Source organism: Colossoma macropomum, unplaced genomic scaffold (genome assembly GCF_904425465.1).
Source record: "Colossoma macropomum unplaced genomic scaffold, Colossoma_macropomum, whole genome shotgun sequence".
Lineage (NCBI taxonomy): Eukaryota > Metazoa > Chordata > Actinopteri > Characiformes > Serrasalmidae > Colossoma > Colossoma macropomum.
In genome coordinates, this window is record NW_023494793.1 from 14138394 (window position 1) to 14160667 (window position 22274).

Consider the following 22274-nt stretch of genomic DNA (forward strand, 5'->3'; position numbering starts at 1 on the left):
ACTGTCTCCAAAAAACTTGTTTTCCTCAGATTTAGCAGATATTTTACCATTATCAACATTACATATAAAAAGACATGTAGGTTCACTGGTGGTTTTTATAGTAAACAAAATGGCTACATTTGCATTATAGATGTGCAAATCCTAGTTCCTATCGCCACCACTGTAAAGACATACACACACATATAAATTACGCATTATTATATAGCTATGTGCAAAATTTTGAGCACTTCTGTTTTGTTGATTTTCTAAGTGACAATAAGTTAACACATCCTCTACAGAGACACACTTAAATAGGAATTCCACTGATTTTTCAAAAGTTCTGCATAACTCAGTGGTTGGAATGTAAGCACAGATTGGTTTGATGTAAAGTAAGTTCATAGTAGAGAAACTTCCTGACTGAGATATCTTTACAATAGTAGTGATGGGAATCAGGGGTGGTGATGTCTATAACACAAACATACCCACTTTATTTACTATCCAAAACCACCAGTGAACTTACACGTCTTCTGAGTGTCTATGTGTATAAGTTGATGACGGTAAAATATGAAAAAGTCAGGTTTCTCTGGGGACAACACCCTGCATGTACCCCTCTGCCATGATTGGATTAAAATAAATGTATTAAAATACATTTAGGCCAAAATCTTATCACAAAACTATCTTAAAACACTGTCTCAGCTATCATGCAGTGCATTTGTGAGGACTTCATGTAATAACTTTCGGTGAGGGAGCCATAGGAGGCATTCAACTTTTCAGACGCCCGGTTCCTATCAGCACCGCTATGAACAATTCTGACTCTGCAAGTTTCTCTGGTACCAAGCATTTCAAATTAAACCGCTCTGAATGACACAGTTTACATCTCTGCAATTAAATTGTGCAGAAAGTTTAAAAAATCAGTGGAGTTTCCCCTTAAAGTCTTTCCGTCTTGTCAAGATGCTAACAAATCATTTTCCAGGCACATCTACACATGTGACCCCCCAGCCCACCGGCTTCCAGCCAACACAACCACCTCTAAGCAAACGGCGTCCCCATTCCACACTTCTCATTTCTCTCACGCCATCTATATTGATTAGTTATCAGTTTTCTGGAGGTTGTAGATCATCGCTTTGCTGGGCAGGAGAGTGTGTGTGTGTGTGGAGGCTCCAGCAGTATAAATGGTGTTTTGATAAAAAATCACTTGTAAGTCAATAAATTTTTATTAAACGCTGCACTGACCTGATTAATGAAGATAGGTGTTGAAGCTGAGAGTGTGCAAGAGACCCTCTGTTTTGTGTGTCCCTGTGCTTGTACGTGTGTGTGTATCTGTGGTGGACAGCAGATTTTGTATGTTGGCATTTACAGTCAAGTGCAAAGGTTTGGGTACCCTGTTCACATTACATGTGAAAATAAGTGAACAATTCCTCTGCAGAGAAAACACTTCTGCACATTTTAAGTGCAATTACTGTTTATTTGATGAACTTCACATACTGGGGGGAAAACAGAAAAGGCCTTGGCAAAACCTGGCAATATGTTAAACTCTAGAAAAATGCCATATTTAAAGCTGAATTCCCCTGATTTTTCAAAACTACATAATTAAATGGTTAAGATGTAAACAAAGTCATTCAGAGTGGTCTGATGTGAAATTCTCAATTCTAGAGAAACATACAGAGTAAAAATTGTTAACAGTGGTGGTGACAGGAACCAGACGTCTAAAGAGTTTAATGCCTCCAAAAGCTCCATTACAGAAAATTCTTACATGAAATATGTACAAAAACACTGCTTTGCAATAGTTTTGCAATACTATTTTGGCCTAAAATGTATTTCTGTAGGTTCATTGGTAGTTTTGGATAGTAAATAAAATGTACTGTAGACATGCTGACCCCTGGTTCCTGTCACCACCACTGTAAAGAAATCAGCATGAGCAAATTTCACTACAGTGAACCAATTCATATCAAACCACAATGAATGACTTAACATCTCAACCAGTGAATTATGCAGCAATTTTGAAATATCAGTGGAATTCCCCTTTAAGTCCTTGTAGAGATGTGACCTATTTTTACTTAGAAAACCAACAAAATGTGTAATTTCACGAGGGTTGTTCAAACTTTTGCACACAACAGTATAATAATGCATAATTAACGTATGTATGTGGTTGAGATAAGGGCTGGCTGAAAGGTAACAGCTGTTCAACTTTAACATCTTCAGAACCCCAAACATGTCCAGCCCACCCAGCCCTCCCCCAAGTTTATTTATCATGTCCAGACTGAGGGTCCTGATCAATAGTTTTAATCTGGACTTAAACGTATTGACTCGGCCTACTGGCCGGCCATTCCCACACATTAACCCAGTCCATCAGAGTGTGGAACAAATGCGGACGCCCACCCTCACACACACACTCACAACATACACGGTCTATCACTCCTCACCTGGGTGGGCGACAGGTTAATACCCTGCCAATCTCTCGAACATCACTGCTTTATTCTCTCTCTCAAAGGGCTTCGCCAGTTCTACAACACTTTTCTAATACTCTCTTTTATTGACAAGACTGATTTACAATGGTTACTAGAACATTTTTTTTCTTAATGCTCATTTGCTGCTCTTTCCATTGTGTGAACATTACAAAATGGACCAATAAAAACAATCGAAAAATGTACATTTAAAAAGTACATTTAAAGCTATATTGTGTAGGTTTTGTGCATTTGGAGACCTCTCTGGTGGTATTGCGGGTTGGTCTTCAGACCTCTTTCCTGAGCGCTGTGAGCGCCAGTTCGATCCCCTGAGCCAACAGTACGTGACTGAGGTGCCCTTGAGCAAGGTGCCTAACCTCCAACTGCTCCCCAGGCGCTGTGGATAGGGCTGCCCACCGCTCTGGGCAAGTGTGCTCACTGCCCCCTAGTGTGTGTCTTCACAAGTGTGTATGTGGTGTTTCACTGCACAAATGGGTTAGATTGCAGAGGTGAAATTGACCCATTGTGGGACCAATAAGGGTCACTTAATCTAATCTAAACATCTAGCTGGACCTTCTATTTGAGCCTGTGCATGTGATATCAATACATAAAGATGTATGACGTGGTCAAAAAAAGTCCAGCGAAATCTGACCTGACATCTCAGACTTTTAAATCAATGTTTCAGGTTTTACAGGGCAGCAGCGCTTTCACACTGTATTATAGCAGCCTTTTTCTCCTGACTCAGTAATGCTGCTTTTTTCCATTTTAACAGGAAAACCTTACACAATGCATCTTTAAGTCAAGATGCTGTTTTGAATTTAAATGTATCCTTTTATGCGTTCTAAAGCCTCCCTCCCACTAACGCTGATGTGGTGCAGAGTGTTGTTACTGCAGACAGTCTTTAGAGTTATTAAGGTGGAAGATGTGGTGAAAAGATTAAACAGCTTTCCAACTCCTTTCAGCCGGGACTGCTTTTTGAATGAAGCACAATTCTGTCTTAACGGCATTAGCCTGTTTTAAGGGATAAAAAGAGACTGTAATTCATGTAAAAATGAATTATGGCTGTTTTTTGGTAGATAAAACTACAAAACTACAAAAGTCTTCAGATTAAATTAAAAAATACTTGACAAATTAAGGATGCAGGCTTTTTAATTCTTATATGTGGATTACCCTACAGTTACGATGATACTGCAATTGAACAATACCTTTTACAAACAACTGCCTAATAAAAATGAGCAAGGATACTGTCGCATGCAAAAGTTTGAACAGCCCCTGTCAAATTGCATGTTTTGTTGATTTTCTAGGTAAAAATAAGCTAAGACATCCACTATAGAGAACAAATTTAATTACGTTCATATTACTGTCACATACAAAACCTCAAAAAAGAAGGTCCAGCTTCATATTTAGGTCTCAAATGCAAAATAAACATATTTTTTGCTAATTTTACTGCATAATGTATATTTATTTGCTCTCTTTCTATACAATATAATGATGTGCCGTAACTTTTGCATAGGCCACATTTTATGCAAAATTATTTCCCAATATGTTAGATTTAGCTAATAAACAGTACAAACTGTACATTAAAATGTGCAGAAGTGTGTCTCTGTAGAGGATGTGTTCACTTCTTTTCACTTAGAAAACCAACAAAACATAACTTGACCAGTGGTGCCCACGTTTTTGCACACATATGTATAAGGAAGCCATGTTGAGCAGTTCTGCTTTCAACTGTGATCTGTCAACAAGGAAAACACGTACAAAGTAAAGGTCATGAGGTTTAAATACAATAAGACTGACAGGTGAAAGATATTGTATCTAACCAGATCACATACAAGAGTTTTGACTGGTGAGGTTTTCACATTGACCTTTACTCCCCCTAGTGGTCACAGTGAAGAGCAGCTTTTACCAGTAAATGCACAGATTGCAGATTGCAGTTGTGCGAAAAGGCAAAAATAGAGGCACACTCACTAACTAACACACACACACACACACACACACACACACACACACACACACACACACACCACCATACACATCTTAACTCATCTAAATCTGCACTTTGAGTTAATTATCTACTAACTGCTCGGCGCGCTGCTCTCTGAAGGGAGACCTTTTATCACCATATTGACGTGTGTGTGGCTGAAGGTCAGACGCTTTCTGTCTAAGCTGAGACTCCTAACATCCGTCTAAGCGTGCGTGAGAGGTTACAGACCACAGAACGTTCCCTGCAGCCATGGTTAACCTGTCAGAAATGTGCATGAGTCTAATGAAACCACAATTTAAACACGCCACAGATCTTTCGGTCATTTAGTAGTCTCTGTTTTTCAGGAACTGTTCATAAAGACTGGTGCATGAAAACTCATTTGAGGAGGAAAATTGGCCACTAAAAAACATAAAAGCCATTTCCACAGAACTAAAACAGGATACAGAGCCAAATGGTTATACACAGAGATCAATAGGGCTTGGGTACCTTATGTTTACTTTGAAGTGCTATTCTAGATAAGGATAAAACAGATAAATAAGACAGCAGAAAGGCTGACATCCAGTCTTTTTCAGCCTGGAGCAGCACTCCATCTGGTGGTCGCAAACTATTCCTGAAGATGCTGCTCAGTATTTAAAGGCATGTTATGCTTACATTTGATTCATGTCCGAATCAAATGTACGCATAACATGCTGCTTGCTGAGGGACTTTCAACTGGCTGATTACTGCAGGCCACACCCTTCATTGCCACAATCAGGAAAAAAAATCACATAAGAAACCAGTAGTGGTGGAGAGAGACCGGCTTGCATACAGATATAAGTTATTTGTGATAGGCTTAACTTAAATGAGACATATTTTGCTCTTTTTGTAAATTAAATATAGTTCCCTGTTCTTGCTGAAAGACAACCGTGGAGTGTATAAAACAAATTCAACCTTAATTTAGCCTTTGTATGATGTGTTTTAACCTTATTTTCATTTACTGCTCTGTGAAGAAAATGTCACTTTCTGGGTGATAATTTTGTATGCAAATGACCACTGCTCTGATTGGTTGCCTCATTAGAGTGGGCAGGGTAGGGGATGTGGTCATTGTGCATTGGTGGAGAGCTCAACGATGGCTGCACCAGAGAACAGCCTTCTAAGATCACAGTCACTAAATCATGAGCATGTGAGGGTCAAGTATGTGATACACAATAGTGGCACAAATATATATGTATATGTGTGTGTGTGTGTATAAATATACTGGAACATATATTTTATTAATCTACATATATTTTATTAATCTTAATACCAGCTGCCAAGCTACACAGCTTTTCGGGTGGTATGAGAGGAAACACAAGCATGGTAATCGCTTTGTTGTCCATGTTAGGCTAAGTCTGACTCCAAAAAACGGTCATTCCGTTATGCCTACTGCCTTGAAAACAAAGTGGGCTACTTAATATCAATGGACTAGACAACAGAAGGTGATCGAGGGTCTGCTGCGTTTTCAGTTTCATTCGGAACGTAACTGAAGCATCCAAGACTGTCACTCAGTTAAACAGGCGAATTTTTGTATGGCTTGTACATCACGCTATCTGATTTATTGTTTGTGGTATGTGACATTACATCACTGTTCTACACTCTCCTGTTCATCAGAGATGTCTGTTTGTGAAACTGCAGCTGTGGCAGTGGAAGTATGAAGGCTGGGTAAGTGGGCGTGGTTATTCAAGTGGGACAGAACGTTTTCTTGATGTGATGCAGAATCAAGCATCAAATTCTACCAGCCTGTAGAATAACAAGCTTTCTGAAAAAGGCAAATATGCCAAAAGGGTAGAGACTTCAGATTTTGTGGATGGTAGAAATGGCCAGGCAAATGCAGTTTTGAATATCACGTTCCTTTAGGATTTTATTACTGATGAGAAAACCAGCATAGCTTTCATCCTATTGAGAATAAAAGCATTTTAGAAACTGTTTGGCTGAGTGTTCATCTGTCTTACCGAATGTAGAGTCTTCCATATGTGTTGTATTTCATTCTCATTCAAAGTTTAGTTTATGTTGATTAAAAAAGTGCTTTCTGAAAGTTTTCTAGCTTTCTGAAAATGCATTTTTTTCTGGGGAGGAGGAGATAACATTTAACATTTTGTTCAAAGCCCACAAACCTTATTGTTACTGAATTCAGGACAAAATGCTACCTTCCATAACACCGACTCATAAAACAGATCGAGCATCAAGGTGTCTCAGTTTTGGACACAGCCATCACCCAACAGTATCATCCCAGACAGTGCTGTCTGTATCTACATTACACTCACCGTAAAGTTGTCCTCTGCCTTGAAATGACTGTCCACATACACACACACACGGTCAAAGTCCTTCATCTCAGAGCTGGACTCGATGGCCCTACAATAGGAGGAAAAGTGAGAGTACAGGGGAAATAAACATCATTCTTCAGCCAAGCAAAACATAAAGAGCGCTTCTGAACACACAGACTAAAAGAACTGACCTAGTAGTGGGCGGTATGGCCGAAAATGTATATCACAGTAATATATATATATATATATATATATATATATATATATATATATATATAATATATACAGTGTGTGTGTGTGTGTTTTTTGCCCAGGAAATAACTGTGAGCCGGACTTGATTTTATTCCTTAGGATCTGAATGGAAAGAATGTCCGAAAACTAACAACAAGTCTGATTCTGATGGTCAGTCTGTTTGCGGAAAAGTCGAATAAAGAAATTTTGTCAAAAAGCAAAGTACTATATTATATTGTTTTTCTGTAGTTTCTGAAACACAATTCATTAATTGTTGAAAGCTTGATTTTAATCAGGAATTTAATTCAGGAAAGAAGAAGTCAGGTTATCGTTAAAATAAACCCTTGTATGAGTGAAAATACTGAATGAATGTGAGCAAAAGATGGACTGTGTGTGTGCATTTGCACACGTCGCCCTCATCGTTTGCTGACCTGCCTGACAGTGCGAATATTGCAAGATGTTTGAACCTCCTCACTTGTGTTAACATGAACATAAGTTTACCAGTGTAACAAACTGAAATAACTTATTAATAATTAGTCCAAAAGCCAAAGTGAGAGAGTCAAGTGAGGAGAAGAAAAGGATATTATAAATAAGCATTATAATTGCTTATTTGTGGCACACTGGTATAACGATTCTGACCAAGCTCAAACTGGGGGAAGAATTTTGACCGGTCCTGCAGATGAACTGGGATGCCCCCCACTAAAAAGCTGACCATTAATTTTAAAAAACAGTTTTAATGATATATTGCAATATACAATTATTTGAATTACACATTGTGTTATAAAAGTATATAAAAAATGAAAATCATGCTATTTAAAATTGATAAAAGTGTATGATTTTTAAACAGTTACAGTTGAAGTAAAGCTCACTACTACACTCAGCCTGCACAGACATGTTTATATTACAATCTGAACAGCAAACAGTCCTGGTTTTTCTTTAACTTTCATTTAAATTGTGGTTGATACTGGTACTGCAATTATACTACAAACTGTAATATATTAAATTTTCATACTGTTTCATCCCTACTTTGAACAAATTATAGACAGCTTAGCAGCAGAGCTGTCTAGAGGTCATGAGTTTGACCCTAGCTGAGAACATCTGTTACTGACATCATCCTTCAGTACCTAACCCCAAGTTGCCTAGAGACAGGACACCAGGCCGACCCCATACTCTGACCCTTCCTTTTGTCTGAAGACACTGCACAGGATATGCAAATAGTGCCTTAAATGAAAAACTTTAGCCAGTAAGCTGCTCAAAAGTCACAGCTGCACTGATTATTTGCTGCTTGTAGATTTCTCTACGGTTTTCCCATGAGCACTGTACAAAACAGCCTGCCGGAAGCGTCTTACACTGCTAACACTACTGATATTATTGATACTGCAGACATCAGTGTGGAGTTTGTGTTTAAGATTCCTTCAGGGATAAATAAATTCACAGCATAGCAGTAGCTGGACAGAACTTGGGTTTTATCAATAGAACTATCAATGGAACTTCTTGGTATTTAAAAGCTGTATTTGATGGAGAGGACTACAGTGGTGAAGTCATGGCAACAGCGTACGTGCAGCTGTGTTTCAGGCAGAAACTACAGGTGGTTTAAATTGTCAAACTTGGAAATTGTGTTAATGCCATTAACAAAACAACGGCCTAAATAATTTATGACGTTAACGCGTTATTAACACATTAACTACAATAGCGATTAATTCACGTTTTTGTAGCTACGCTATTTCACCAAAGGGCAGTCTTCAAATGCATGGAGTTAAACCTACCCAAAGAAGCTCTCAGCGTGGGCCATGTTGACCGTGTAGTCTTTCCCCCCCACCTCTTGGAAGTGCAGGGCAACGAAGCGGGGCTTGTATGTGTGCACAGTCTGTCAGACAGACAAAAGAAGAAATAATAAATAATGAAAAAAATTCATGATCATTTAGTCATCATTTTGAATGACTTCAAAAGCTCGGAATTAATTTTCAACAACATGAAACCAATTTGGTTGCAGATAAATGTGTGCTTGTAATATTCTAGCCCTGCACAACTTCACATAATTAGGAGCTAGAAAGCTGTTTAAAAATAACAACAACAAAAAAAAACACATTTTATTTGTATGGAAAAATGAAGAGCAGAGCTGTAGATCCTGGTCCTGGAGATCGACCACCCTGGAGAGCTTAGATCGAAAACACCTGACCTAATGTTCTGATGCCCCTGAAGATCTTCATCAACTTTAACAAGTGTGTTAGTTTAGGGTTGGAGCTAAACTCTGCAGGGTAGCAGATCTCCTCCAGGGGCAGGATTGAGCACCCCTGCTGTATAACCTGCTGATAATGTTGAGAAAAAAAAATCCAGAATGCATCATATTTCAAGTGTGATCATTAAAAAACAGACAGAAAACTAGTATTTATTATTATAACTATATTTACACACAATATTCATATACTCTATACTGTATAAGGTATTATGGTATATTTAATGTATTTCATTTAATTACATGAAAATTTACATGAAACATTATTCCACACTTCTAAATGCACCTGTCTGTGTTTGCATATTTAATATGCTTTCTATAAAAGCTCCACTTGGCAGACTATATCTGAGCAAGAATTGCTGGCCATAAATGTAACAAAAGCCTGTCTGTTAAACAGCGTTATTGCATGATCACTTGACTGCTGGCAAACTCACCGTGAAGAACTCCCGGAGCCAGTCGCTCTCGATTTCGCCGAGCTGAGGGACAGAGAATTTGATTTTAGTCTCGGAGCACTTTTACAATGAGGCTGTAATGAGTTTAAAGCTCAGCCCAATTCCACAAAGGCCTTCTATCAGTAATTTGGCCAGAAGGCCACAAACTTCAACTGTCAGATCCCCATTTTCACCTCAGCCAATAAAGGACAAACCAACTGTGAAACATTAGCACCGACACCAAGCGCCTTCAGTTAACTTTTAGTCAAACAAGAGTATGAATGTCTGCTGGTCACTGAAGGTAAATTCCACTATTTTTTTCTGTATGATTCAGTCATTGAGGCATAAATAGTGGTTTGGTGTGAAATAGTTCATTGTAAAGAAACTTACTGACTGATTTTATACTGGTGGTGATATGAACCAGGTGTCAAAATGCAAAAATAACCCCAAAAAATGTTGATTATAGTAAAATAGTGGTAAATATGAAAAAAATATTAACCAAGGTTAATATAGTTAACTAAAACTATTACTCAAATGAAAAAATGTGCTTGTTAACTGTAATAAAAATAAAAAATGACCATTTTCAAAAACATAAAAACTAAATTAAAACTATAATGCCTGCTGCAAAACCAACTAAAACTAAATAGAATTACTAATTTAAAAACTTTACTTTTTGTTTTTTTCAGTGCGTAAATGAGAGTTTAGAAGTAAATTCGGCTGTCTTCAAGAAAAACCGGAGCTGAGCTGAGTTCAGTCTACTGTTCTTTTATTCTGCCTTTATCAAAGATCTACTATTACAGCATTCATTGTAACTATTACTATTATTTCTTAGAAAATAAAAACAAAACTAAAACTATTAATGCACCTTTAAAACTAAACTGAATTTAAAAATCAAAATGATAAACTAGAAATAAAAATGAACAAATAATTAATTCCAAAACTATAATAACCCTGGGACATACCTCTGCCATTAATATATTTTTTAAAAAGTTTTCAAAAAACTTTATCATTGCTACTTTGATATCTAGTAGTGAATATTGACTCTATACTGTATCTATTGTGAAGAGCCCTATAGGCATATCTTGGGCTTTTTGAACATAGTTCTTATGTTCTATGTGTTTACTTGTTAATAAAAATATTGATCACAAAAAAAGAATTATATCGCAAAACTCTCAGGCATCAGGCTGTGTATTTGTGACCAATCCATGTAATAGCTTTCTGTGAGGGAACTTTCTGTGTTTAGAGGCATTAAATGCTTTGGATGTCTGGTTCCACTGTGAACAATTCTGACTCGTTATTGTTCTCTAGGACAGAGCATTTCACATCAAACTGCTCTGAATGGTTTTGTTTTCATCTGAATTATGCAGACATTTTGCAAAATTGCTAAAAACGGCAGCATAAACCAGCGCTGACGTACTGAAAATTCAGTGCTTTTTCAATATTATATCATGGTAAACAATTCAATACTCCAACCTTCAATCCTTTCAATTCAATTGTAAAACAGGTTAACACTGACACTGTATACAGCCCATTAGCAAATCAAATAGCACATGTTAAATAAATTCAGAAGGGCAGGGACATGACCATTACCTACATACAAGTGAAAACATATACACAAGTTTTATTTAGTAACTTAGGTATAACCTGTTTTTGCTCTTAGGCAATAGAGAGAATGATGAATCCTGGATGGTCTTTTTCAAATGAAATTCAGTTACTTGTATTGTTACTTGCAAACAGTTAGTTTTGCATTGATAAAAGACTCACAGTAAAAAAAAGAGTCAGTGTTTTAACTTTAAAAAATAGATTATTGTTCTGTTACTTTTTATTAGAAGTTTAATTAACTCAAAATTTGAAGACACTGAGTTTACTGACTTTTAAGTTAAAACAGTCTTTTTTTCAGTGCTGAATTATTCATTCATTCATTCATTTATACTCTAAGCCACTTATCCTCCTGGGTCGCAGGGGATGCTGGAGCCTCTTCCCACTGGGCAGAAGGCAGTAAACACCCTGGACAGGTCATGAGTCCATCACAGGACAGACATACACACATTCACACACACTCACACCTAGGGGCAATTTAGTATCTCCAACTGGCCTGACTGCATGTCTTTGGCCTGTGGGAGGAAACCCACACACACATGGGGTTAACATGCAAACTCCACACAGAAAGGACCCTGGTCGCCCAGCTGGGGAATCAAACCCAGGCCCTTCTTGCTGTGAGGCAACAGCGCTAGGCAATGACACACATCTTATTCAACCAACCTGTGCTAAATAGCATTAATTAAATGTTAATTAACAATTTGAATATTTTAAATATTTAATATTTTAAAATATTGATTCCAAACACTGTACTGTTTTGGAATCAAGCATTTTAATACTTTGCTTGATATCAGTGCCAAAGGTCTGGTATTGTGACGTCCATACTAAAGATAAGACATCACATACAACCAGTCCTGATGCCATCTTCAGGATCCTCTTAAAGTATTTCAGTTATGACAACAAATGCTGTTTTCACACGTCAACAGTCTGAGTCTCAAAAACCAGACAGGCAGCAATGCAACAATCAGATTTGGTTAAGACACCTTCAAGTTACAAAAACTAGTAACAAAAATGTTTAGTGCTTGACAAAAATGTTTGATGTTCTTCAGAAATAAACTACTAATACACTGTTAAAAATGAGAGGTCAGCTCAACTCAAAACGATATAGTAACTGATTTCATGGCTTTTCTTGAGTTGACTTAACTCAGACTTCTTAGTTGAGTCAAACGTTCCCTTAATTTTTCAGTTCTACATCTCAGTTAGGTAAATAAAATGAACTTGCTTTTTTATACTCAACTTCCTCACTAGCTAGGACTCTTTCCATCACATAACACTGCTAGACATTTTTCCTTACTTATGATGGCTATGGCATGACCGGGGCTCAAACCCACAACCTCCTGTTGGGGTGACAGGTTTGTCCACTGCACCACACAGGAACACATGAAGCAACTCAGATTTTGTGTCTACAAATGTTTAATACACTGGAAAAAACATTTGTTGCTTTGACTTTAAAGCATGGTATAGCCTCATGTGGTACAACTGTCTGATTCATGATGATTCATCCCAACATCAGGAGATTATGAGTTTGCATACCTTAATAAGCAATAACTTAGGTGTCCATATATGCATATATGGAAGCCCAAGAGGAAACCAGTGCCAGATGGGACTATGTGATGGAAGGCATGCCAGCTAGTGGGGAAATTGAGTAAAAGAACACAAATTCAGTTTTGTTTTTCTACCTGAGATAGAGAAACTAGAAACAGTAGCTGGGAGAACTTTTAACTCCACTAAGAAGTTTGAGTTGGGTGAACTCTGGTGTCCTCAAGTTGAGTCAACTCAAGAAAAGCCATGTAATTAGTTACTAAGTCATTTTAAGTTGACTTGACCTCTCATTTTTACAGTGTTTTAATAAATCAAAGGCAACAGATTCACACATAAGATCATTCAGTTTTGATGAAGATTCTGACATTCACCAGTGTTTTCTTATTCAGGGTTTGTTCTTAGGTAAGAACGGAATCTACACAATCTCAAGAGCACAAAGGTGAGAACAGTTCTGCGCTTTAAAAACGCGTCATGAATCTGACATAGACTTTTTCTTAGGAACCTTCTCAACAACACATTTAAGAACAAACTTAGGAAGCTGTTGGGGAATGAGGCCCATAGTTAGTAGACGGATTTCAAGAAATGAATGAATGAACTGAATTGCAACTCAATTTGATCTGATTTCATTATTCTGGTGTTAAATTATTTTTGGCATATACTGATAGGCCCAAATTTACACAAGAAGCTATACAGTCATATGCAAAAGTTTGGGCACCACTGGTCAAATGACTTTTTGTTGATTTTCTAAGTGAAAATCAGTTAAAATATCACTTCACAAAACTTCGGCACATGCACAATTTACAAAAAATAATGCACAATTACGGTTTATTTCCTGAATTTAACTTATGGGGAAAAAACAAAACATAAAATGTGGTCTGTGCAAAAGTTATGGCACATTTTAGATTTCGTTTTTTCGATATTTTTTCATATTTGTTAACGTCTTTTCACTACGAGTGTGCCTGTTTTGCAAACATTAAAGGGTCTATATTATGGAAAAACAACTTTGCCTTGTGTTTTTTGCCTTGCTTTGTTTTATGTAGTACGTAAACATTGTTAGAGTTTGAAAATGTACTGGTCCATACAGTCCATATAACAGCCTGGTTTGTATTCATTATTTTTGTGATGTCATAAAACCCAACACATTTACATATATTAGCCGATAGCACTTTAGCTCCACTTTTTCACACTGATGTTGCAAGGAGTGTTTCAGCGCTGACTGCTTTTTCGAACATAACACAAAACAGGACAGCCGACCAAAACAGAAGCCATTTACAAAATGTAGTATATGTGCCCTTTAAATGCATTTAGAGTTAAGAAGCAGAATTTGGTTAATGCTTATTAACTAGTTAGTGACTTTAATTTCATTACTGTTATTGAACGTTAGCACTCCAGCTGGTACTTAGTGCTGGCTGATAGACCTCTGACCTTGTGAATGAGTGAGAAGGCGAGAGAGAGAAAGAGATAACAATACTGAGTCTTAGTGACAAGTTTGTTGTGAAAAAAGTGATAAAGGAACACCATTTAAATTGAGTAGCCTCAAATCTTTCTCTCTCCTCTCTCTCTCTGCCTTTATCTCTCTCTTGAATCAGAAGAGTTGTACGAAATGGAGGACTGAATCACTTTCTCTCCCTTCTTTCTCTCTTTCTCACATACACATAAATTTTTCAGTGTGAACTGCACCATTTTAATAAACTTATACAATGCAGCAGTAATCTGCAAACGGTATTTAACTCTTATCCAAGCGATTTCGGCCTTCAGAGAAGTAAAATGTGGATTTACTTGTCTAAAGGACAAGTCCTCCAAATTTTTTTACGTCAAGCCCTGCAGCTATTACGCTACTCTACAGAACATGACATATGGCAACTGGGTTCATTAACAAGTCCAATACATCACCCTCATCACTTTACTCTTTAATAACCTAAACAAGCTTTAGATAAAGGGAGTTTGAACAAAGAGCAGCAATAACTCGCAGTGCGTGGCAACAGGGATCAAAGGCCACGCTGAATAATATATGAGGCACAGACAACAGTAGGTGAAGCCTTTAAAAAGACATGAGGAGAGAAAGTGTATGAGGATTAAACTGGTAACGTGAGTCTCATTAAACGGTTATCACCGCATTTGAGAACAGAGTGTCGAGTCATGGCCGTGTCCACCTCTCAAACAATAGTAAGACACGACCCAACACAAAAGCAGCGCAAAAACCTCTTATCGCACACATGTAGATGGAAAAACTTCTCAGGAACTGGTGTGGAACATTCATTCCGATTGTTTTAGCACAGACAGCGGAATTACATGCTGACACTGGCCATCAAACATTTGGGAACATCTAGCTTTTTAATACAAATGAGCATGTTTTCTTTGCAATAACCATATGAAAGACCAACCAGGTTTATTTTCAGGAAAAACAGCTCATTTCCAGACGTAGCAGAACTAACCAGGTTTATTTTCAGGAAAAACAGCTCATTTCCAAAAGTAACAGAACTAACCAGGTTTATTTTTTAGGAAACAAAAAGCTAATTTCCAAAAGTAACAGAAATAACCAGGTTTATTTACCGGAAAAAAGCTCGTTTCCAGACGTAACAGGACTAACTAGGTTTATTTTTCAGGAGAAAAAGCTTGTTTCCAGATGCAACAGATTCTTCAGGAAAAAAGTTCGTAGCAGATGTTTACTGGAGTTACTACTTCGAAAAGCAACATCGACAGCATTCAAAGTTCAAAATGAGAGACTGATATTTTAATAAACTATGAAGCATATCTCACTTATTATACTTTACTGATAACTTGGCCTTCTGCATTTATTGCTGTATTTTATCAGTTTCTGCTTCTCACGAAACATTTGATTATCTTTATGTGTCCTTTTAATAAAGTTTTACCAGTCAACTGATATCTTCTGAGCCTCATTTCATTTTGACTGCAGGCTTTCAGAAGTATTTGTGCTTCATGACAATACACACCCGTCTCATGACAGCATTCATAAAGTTTCCATTTAGCGCTAACCATGTGTTGCACAAGGGGGATATTTTTACCCATACAAGCTTTTTTCTACAACCTCATGACATACATTATTCACTGTGCTATACTTAAATGCCCTACTTTGGTACTTGAAAAAAACAAATGACCAACCACTATGTACATGTTACAAAGTTAGACCCTGTTCTGAAGTCAGTTTTAAACTTAAAAAAGCACTATTTTCCTTTTACCCCATAACCAAGACATATTCGAACGAACAGACAAAAGCATGTCTCATAACTGAAAACAGGAAAAGCCTCAATTTTGTTGGTACATTTGTCCATTTTTGTACCAAAAAAAGTATGTTTTACAGTATCAGAAACCACAAGAGCAAGTCTTTTCGAGAACACTAATCAATTTGAGGGAAGTGTGTGATGAATTAGGCAGTTTGAGCAGGGCTCTTTGGTTTGGTATTAGCTCCATTACAAGTTAACTACATTTGCCTCTTAGCTCAAGTGCTAAAGAAGTAAATTTCAGACACCAAACACTGAATGACTGCTGTGTAAAAGTAGCTAACAAGTAATATGATGCTGATATATGATGTATAAGCATCCATTACTTGTTAGCTACATTAGCCGTGTAGCTCCAGCACAAAAAGAAAACTTTAGATAGCAGACATGTCCTGGCTGATCGACTGAATTTGGGACAAGGAGAAAGATTCTGTAAATGTAGCTAAGTAATACAGCGCTGATGATACAGTATGGTATAAGCTTCCGTTACTTGCTAGTTACATTTTCCTTGTATCTCAAATCTAAAACTAAAAAAGCAAACAGACATGTCTTGGCTGCTCAAGTGACATTACATTAGCCTCATATCTCAAGTGCTATAACTTCTGACACCAATGTTGCATTCGAGTGGTGTCAGAAACTGGGAAACACTAGCTGTCCGACTTATAAATTGCACTTGGCCTACAAAGTCTTACAAGTGGGAAACTCTGGATTCAAGATAACAAATGAGTTTCCACCAGTTTATAACTCAACTTGTCACTTTTTCTCTCTGTGAAAAATGGTAAGCTTGGCAGTGAACATAAAAAAAATATACCTGATGTGCTTCTGTGTGATCTATCAGCTTTTTAATACAGCAAAGAAAAAGCAGGAGGAGTATTCTTCAGACCTACATGCTTTATTTTTCTGTGTGGTGGGCGTATCTTCCAACAAGCACCCGAACGGAGTGAAGTTAACCATCTGGTATGTACAAGTTTCTGAGCAGCACCCAAGCACAACATAAATGCCTTGGCTGATGTAAGGGAAAACTGTCAGTTTGATTCTTCACCAAACTATCATTTTGCCATATCCATGGTTAATGACGTGCTTTCATTTTAGCCACTAAACCAAAACATTATTTGAAGCATGTGTTCCTTTTTGACTCTTGCACTGACTCTTGTTGTTTGCCTGAATTTGTTTGAATTTTTATACATGCACACTCTTCACCAGCTTCACCAAACTACCATACACAGACGTTTCACTGACTAATATTATTGCCTTATCCTGATTAATATTTGAGTTGGGAAAGCTACTCCTGGGTCAGCTTAAAAATACCAAATAAGTTACACCTGAAGCTAAGTAGCCAGGATCTGCCATATTAGGCGAGTGGGGCTTTGCATAGTTTATTTGCATGGGTGGGCAAGGTGAGCTGCTGCGTGGGTAGGCTGTGCATAACACTGCACTGCAAGGACAACAAGGTCAACAGAGAGGAAGACAACCTGGCAAACAATTCCAGAACAAAATAAGTAAGTAAAAGGGCCCATCTTAGTTCTTTAACTTACTAGCTCCATGTTAGCTTGTCATGAGTGTTCACTCATCACCAAAATAATTTCATTTTACATTACCTGAACACCTTCATTCACATCACCTGCAGAAACTAATCCAGACCTGTGATTGGTCAGCATAATTTATATCATACCGCCCTACCGTATAATTTTAGGGTTTAATTAGGAGTTGTTGTTTTTTTTTTTACATAAATCTAAAATAGTACTTTCATGAACATCAGCCATGTATCTGTGTTTTTTCTAGACAGGAAGGAGGGACTGTATGTTAACCATTATCAATGCAGGCACTTGGAATAAGCATTAAAACGTCAAAGCAGCATCTCAGGATACTCAAAATAATGCAGAGCTTTAATTATGTCACATTGCTGATTCAGTAATATTAAGGGATGGGCACAGGTACTCGAGTACTTGGTTAGCCGTTCAAGGTGCCAGTATTCGTACACCAAAATCACATTTTAGGGATTTGTTTTGTTTCATTTATTATAATATATTAAGTAATATATTATACTATTTTACTAAATATCATAAAATAAATAAATACTGAAATGAAATGGTGATTTTGCACAACCCTATTTAAGCAGGCTGGGTTTTCAAAATTCCTGTGTAATTAAATGGCTAAAATGTAAACAAAGTCAATCAGAATCATTCTAGAGAAACTTACCATGTCAGACTAGTTCAAAGTGGTGGTGATAGGAACCAGACGTCTGAGGAGTTTAATGCATCTAAAAGCTCACTCATGGAAAGGTTAAATGATTGCGAATGCCTGATGAGACCTTGTTTTATGATGGTTTTGAGATAAGCTTTTGTCCTAAAACATTAATTTTAAATCCATTAATGGTGGAGAGACACATGCAGACTGTTGTGAGGCAAAATAGTCCCCAAAGAAAACATATATTACTTACTATTTATACATATAAACTGTAGGTTCACTGGAGGTTTTGGACAGTAAACAAAATGCCTGTATTTGCGTTGTAGACGTGACCCCTGGCTCCTATCACCAACACTGTAAAGAAATCAGAGCTGGAAAGTGTCTCCATAGTGCACCACTTCACATCAAACCACTCAGAATGACTTTGTTTACACCTCAACAACTGAATTATGTAAAAATTTAAATTAGAATTTTTTCGAGGTGGATTTAGAATTCCTCTTTAAGATATTGCAAACTGTATCGCAGTTATAATATGCAGAAATATACTAGTATTGCAATACTAGTACAGTGACTGTGATACACTTTGTTGTCCTTAACTAGACATACAGATGTGCTATTTACGCTGTTAATTCTTAAGACACTTGTTTTGAGAGTGTAGTATGTTGTCCTTATTCTGCAGTTTTACTATATGATGGTTCTAAAAAATGAACTAAAATGAAGATATTATTAATATTAGTATCTAATCACTATGTAATGTGCCCAGAGTTACTAGAGTGATATAGTAAGTATTGTTAAAGCTTTGGGGTTAACTAAACCAACCAAAGCCACTAAGTGCCACTCAAGTCATCAGTTTACACCCATCTCCAAGAGGGCATCACAGTAAATAAAGAAACTGTAAGTTTCATTTGCAGCAAAATGCATCCTGAGCACAAACACTTTACTCAATATATATTGTTTCACTGAACTTCCCTGAAACTTTGTCATCCTTTTCTGTGGAAGTGATTCATTCAGTTCACTCACAGCGTTACTAAACAACAGGGTGTATCCATCCACATACTTTCAGTTTTAACTTTTAAGGTCATGGCTTAATTCAATTATCTGTTCTTTTTTTAATGTTTTGATTCTACAGAGCCCTATTTATATACTAGAAAGATTTTTTTTTATTTCAAATAACAAAATACAAATTTAATTTCAGAACAAAAGATTACAAAATATCTGTACAAAATAAATAAAAAGAATAATTACAATATGTGCAAAGTCAGTGCACATATTTGATGAGTCTAAAACGAAGCATTAACTGTAACTATTATTGTTTCATCAGCGTCTCAGAATCAAAGTTGTGGTTAAATCAAATGTTTTAAAATTTGAGTAACACTTTAACAACACTTTGAAAAAATGCTTGAAAATGCTTAACTAACCAAAACTATTATCCACATCATATAAAATACCAAAACAGTTGTCGTAATTTTAACACTATAAAATCAGGTCTGTAGGGGGAGCTGTGCACTCACTACTCAACCTCCAACTCCACCTGCGAGCACAGCCACTGGCTCACAAGCTACCGAACGACGTCGTTTTATTGGCTCCCTTCCGAAACATCTGAATGAATTAGATTGTATTTCATGTTAATGAGGTGCTGGTAGGATGGCGCTTGATTTCACGCTCTCAAGCAGGTTCATCATTTATGCTCAAATGTCCACTTGTTCCGACGTCGTATGCAAGTTTCATTAATCAGACGAGTAGCGTCTCATTAAAGGTGGTCAAATCCAATTTATTCTACAGAACTTTGATGAATACGAGCCACTGTTTCCAATGTTTTGTAGTTTCCATGAAAGACAGAAAAGACTGAAAGGCATCTTGGCAATAGTTTCAATACAACTTTTTTGAATGTTTCTTTGTTCAGTTTTTCAGTACCATATTGAAATTGTTACACCCTTACCAAACAACTTACTGTACTTCTATAGCTGACTGATTTTTGCCATAGACTTTGTTTGGTTCATAGCTCTATTTCACAGGTGATCGCAACCACCAACCATCAAACAGCACATATTCAGAATTTAGAGCATTCACATAAATGGAGGCTGGCTACGCAAAAATTGTATCAGAAAAACTGAGAAACCAAGCGCACAGTGACTAGATGGCTTAGTTATGGAAGGCTGAATTTTGATTATTCGGATCAATTTTACTTTAATTTACTTTTGGTGAACTACATGAACACCTCCTTTCAAAGCACCCACAGAAACCGGGATTGGGCAGGAAACTCCCAGCACAGAGCAAAAAACACTGTGATTGGTTAGAGGGCTCATTTGCAAATTGCAGCCTTTTGTAATATCAGTATTGACAGATGGACAGACAAATGAATGGACTGATTCAAGTTCAGTGCTACAGTAAATACAAGCTCTGTCCCTGGTTTGGATCAATCTCATTTCTGATTTTTAGTATTACGTTAGCATGTAAATCCCTGCATACACATTCTACCTTGATATTCTGTCTTGGGAAAGCAGTGTATTCACTCATTTACTTCCTTATCTCTCTCTCTCTCTCTCTCTCTCTCTCTCTGTTGAAAGAGTGGAAGGGCGGGCCAATGGAAACTTTCTTCATCTCCCATCTCGGGAGAATTTCCCAAATTTGAAACGCATCATTTCCTATCACTGGGCCTGTATCCAAATGCTGACATTTCAGAGTTACTTTAAATGCTTTTAACTGTCTTTCATCTCTGGCTCAACTGAACATGTTCATGGGAAGAAGCTGGAGTCTGAGAAAACACACTGTGGTGTTTACGAGAATTCTGTATGCAATAGTGTAAAATGTGTGAAAATGCACTGATACTGTAGATGGTAATTCAACTGAATAGATTTTGTTATCATCTATTATAATGATCTATAATAATGATCAATAATCACTTTTTTTGGTTAAAATAACCCCCCCAAAAGCGTAGTATACTTTTTTTGCAACAAAATGTGCAAACATCTGACACCACGATTTGATTTATTTATTTTCCAAACAGGCAATAAGTATAGGTTTTACTCTTCTGTGTCTGAAAAAAATCAGAAAACATTTATTTTACAGAAATCACTGATTGAGCCTCTAACACTAAGTAGAAAATTAAATCTATCAGTATTCTTTACTTTCGTGCACTTTTCCCTCCAGTGACTTTAACTCTTATTATCTTAAAACCAACAGCTGTGTCCTTTATAAGTGAGATTACTTGGATCATGAGAACCAGACAATGCAACAAACTTCTAAGACTCAGCTTTGGAGGTGTGGAAAAACATCGCGGCAGATTTCTTGGAAAAAATGAAAGCAAGAAACTGAAAAGAAAGCTTTAGCAAAGGGTGGGCACATTAAATACTGAAAACTCTGACATATAATATCACTGTTAATATCTTCTGTGCAATTGTTGAGGATTTGTGGTTGTTGAGACCTCTGTGTAGTTTTCTGCTAAATTTCTGCTTTTGTACTGAAATGAATGAGTTGTTTTCCAAAGAATCGTACCCACATAGAATCACTGTCACGTCAGAGATTTACACCCCTAGTAAACAACAATGAGAGGAATGATGCAGCGCTGAGCGAGGTGCTTGTCAGACAGGACTGGCGTGCGATGGTGCACTCTAAGCATTCAGGGGCCGAATGAGGAATTATTGGCTTCACAATGGCATGCAGTGCAGCATGTAATAAAAGACAGCAACCAGGCGGGTTCACAAACTGCACCTTCTTCTCAGTGAACAACACCTTTTGCTAAAATGTTCACTATGCAATGCAAGGAAGACTCAAAAAAGAGTTAAGACTTGTCAAAAAAGAGCTGGACATGTCCATTAGAGATGGGCAATATGACAATAAGTTATAGTAATAGTGATAAATTGCGCTGCATAGGTATCGTCAGCACATTTCGAGTCTAGAACAACTGCATGGATCATACATTAGACAGATTTAGACCAGTTTTACAGACTATAAACAACAACAGCAACCAGCGAATAAAAATGTAAACTTCATGGGAAGAACTGTTCCATTAACTTAATGTATTACTAAATTTATTTTTAATCAATTGTTTGATTATTCCATCTCAAATATCTTATTTTTTAAAAAAATGTTTGTACACCACCATTCAGAAGTTTGGAATCAC

The 22274-nt window shown here is 37.1% G+C and overlaps 1 protein-coding gene across 2 annotated transcripts in view; it reads right to left on the bottom strand.

The window, feature by feature from the left end:
- inpp5l (inositol polyphosphate-5-phosphatase L) overlaps nt 1-22274 on the bottom strand; it is a 53384-nt gene that overhangs the window by 25904 nt on the left and 5206 nt on the right. For both annotated transcript variants that reach the window (XM_036578568.1, XM_036578567.1), the window contains exons 2-4: nt 9588-9629; nt 8684-8784; nt 6687-6774 (exon numbers count right to left, since the gene is read on the bottom strand). In XM_036578568.1, coding sequence (XP_036434461.1) covers nt 6687-6774; nt 8684-8784; nt 9588-9629 — 231 coding nt within the window. The remainder of the gene's footprint in view (nt 1-6686; nt 6775-8683; nt 8785-9587; nt 9630-22274) is intronic.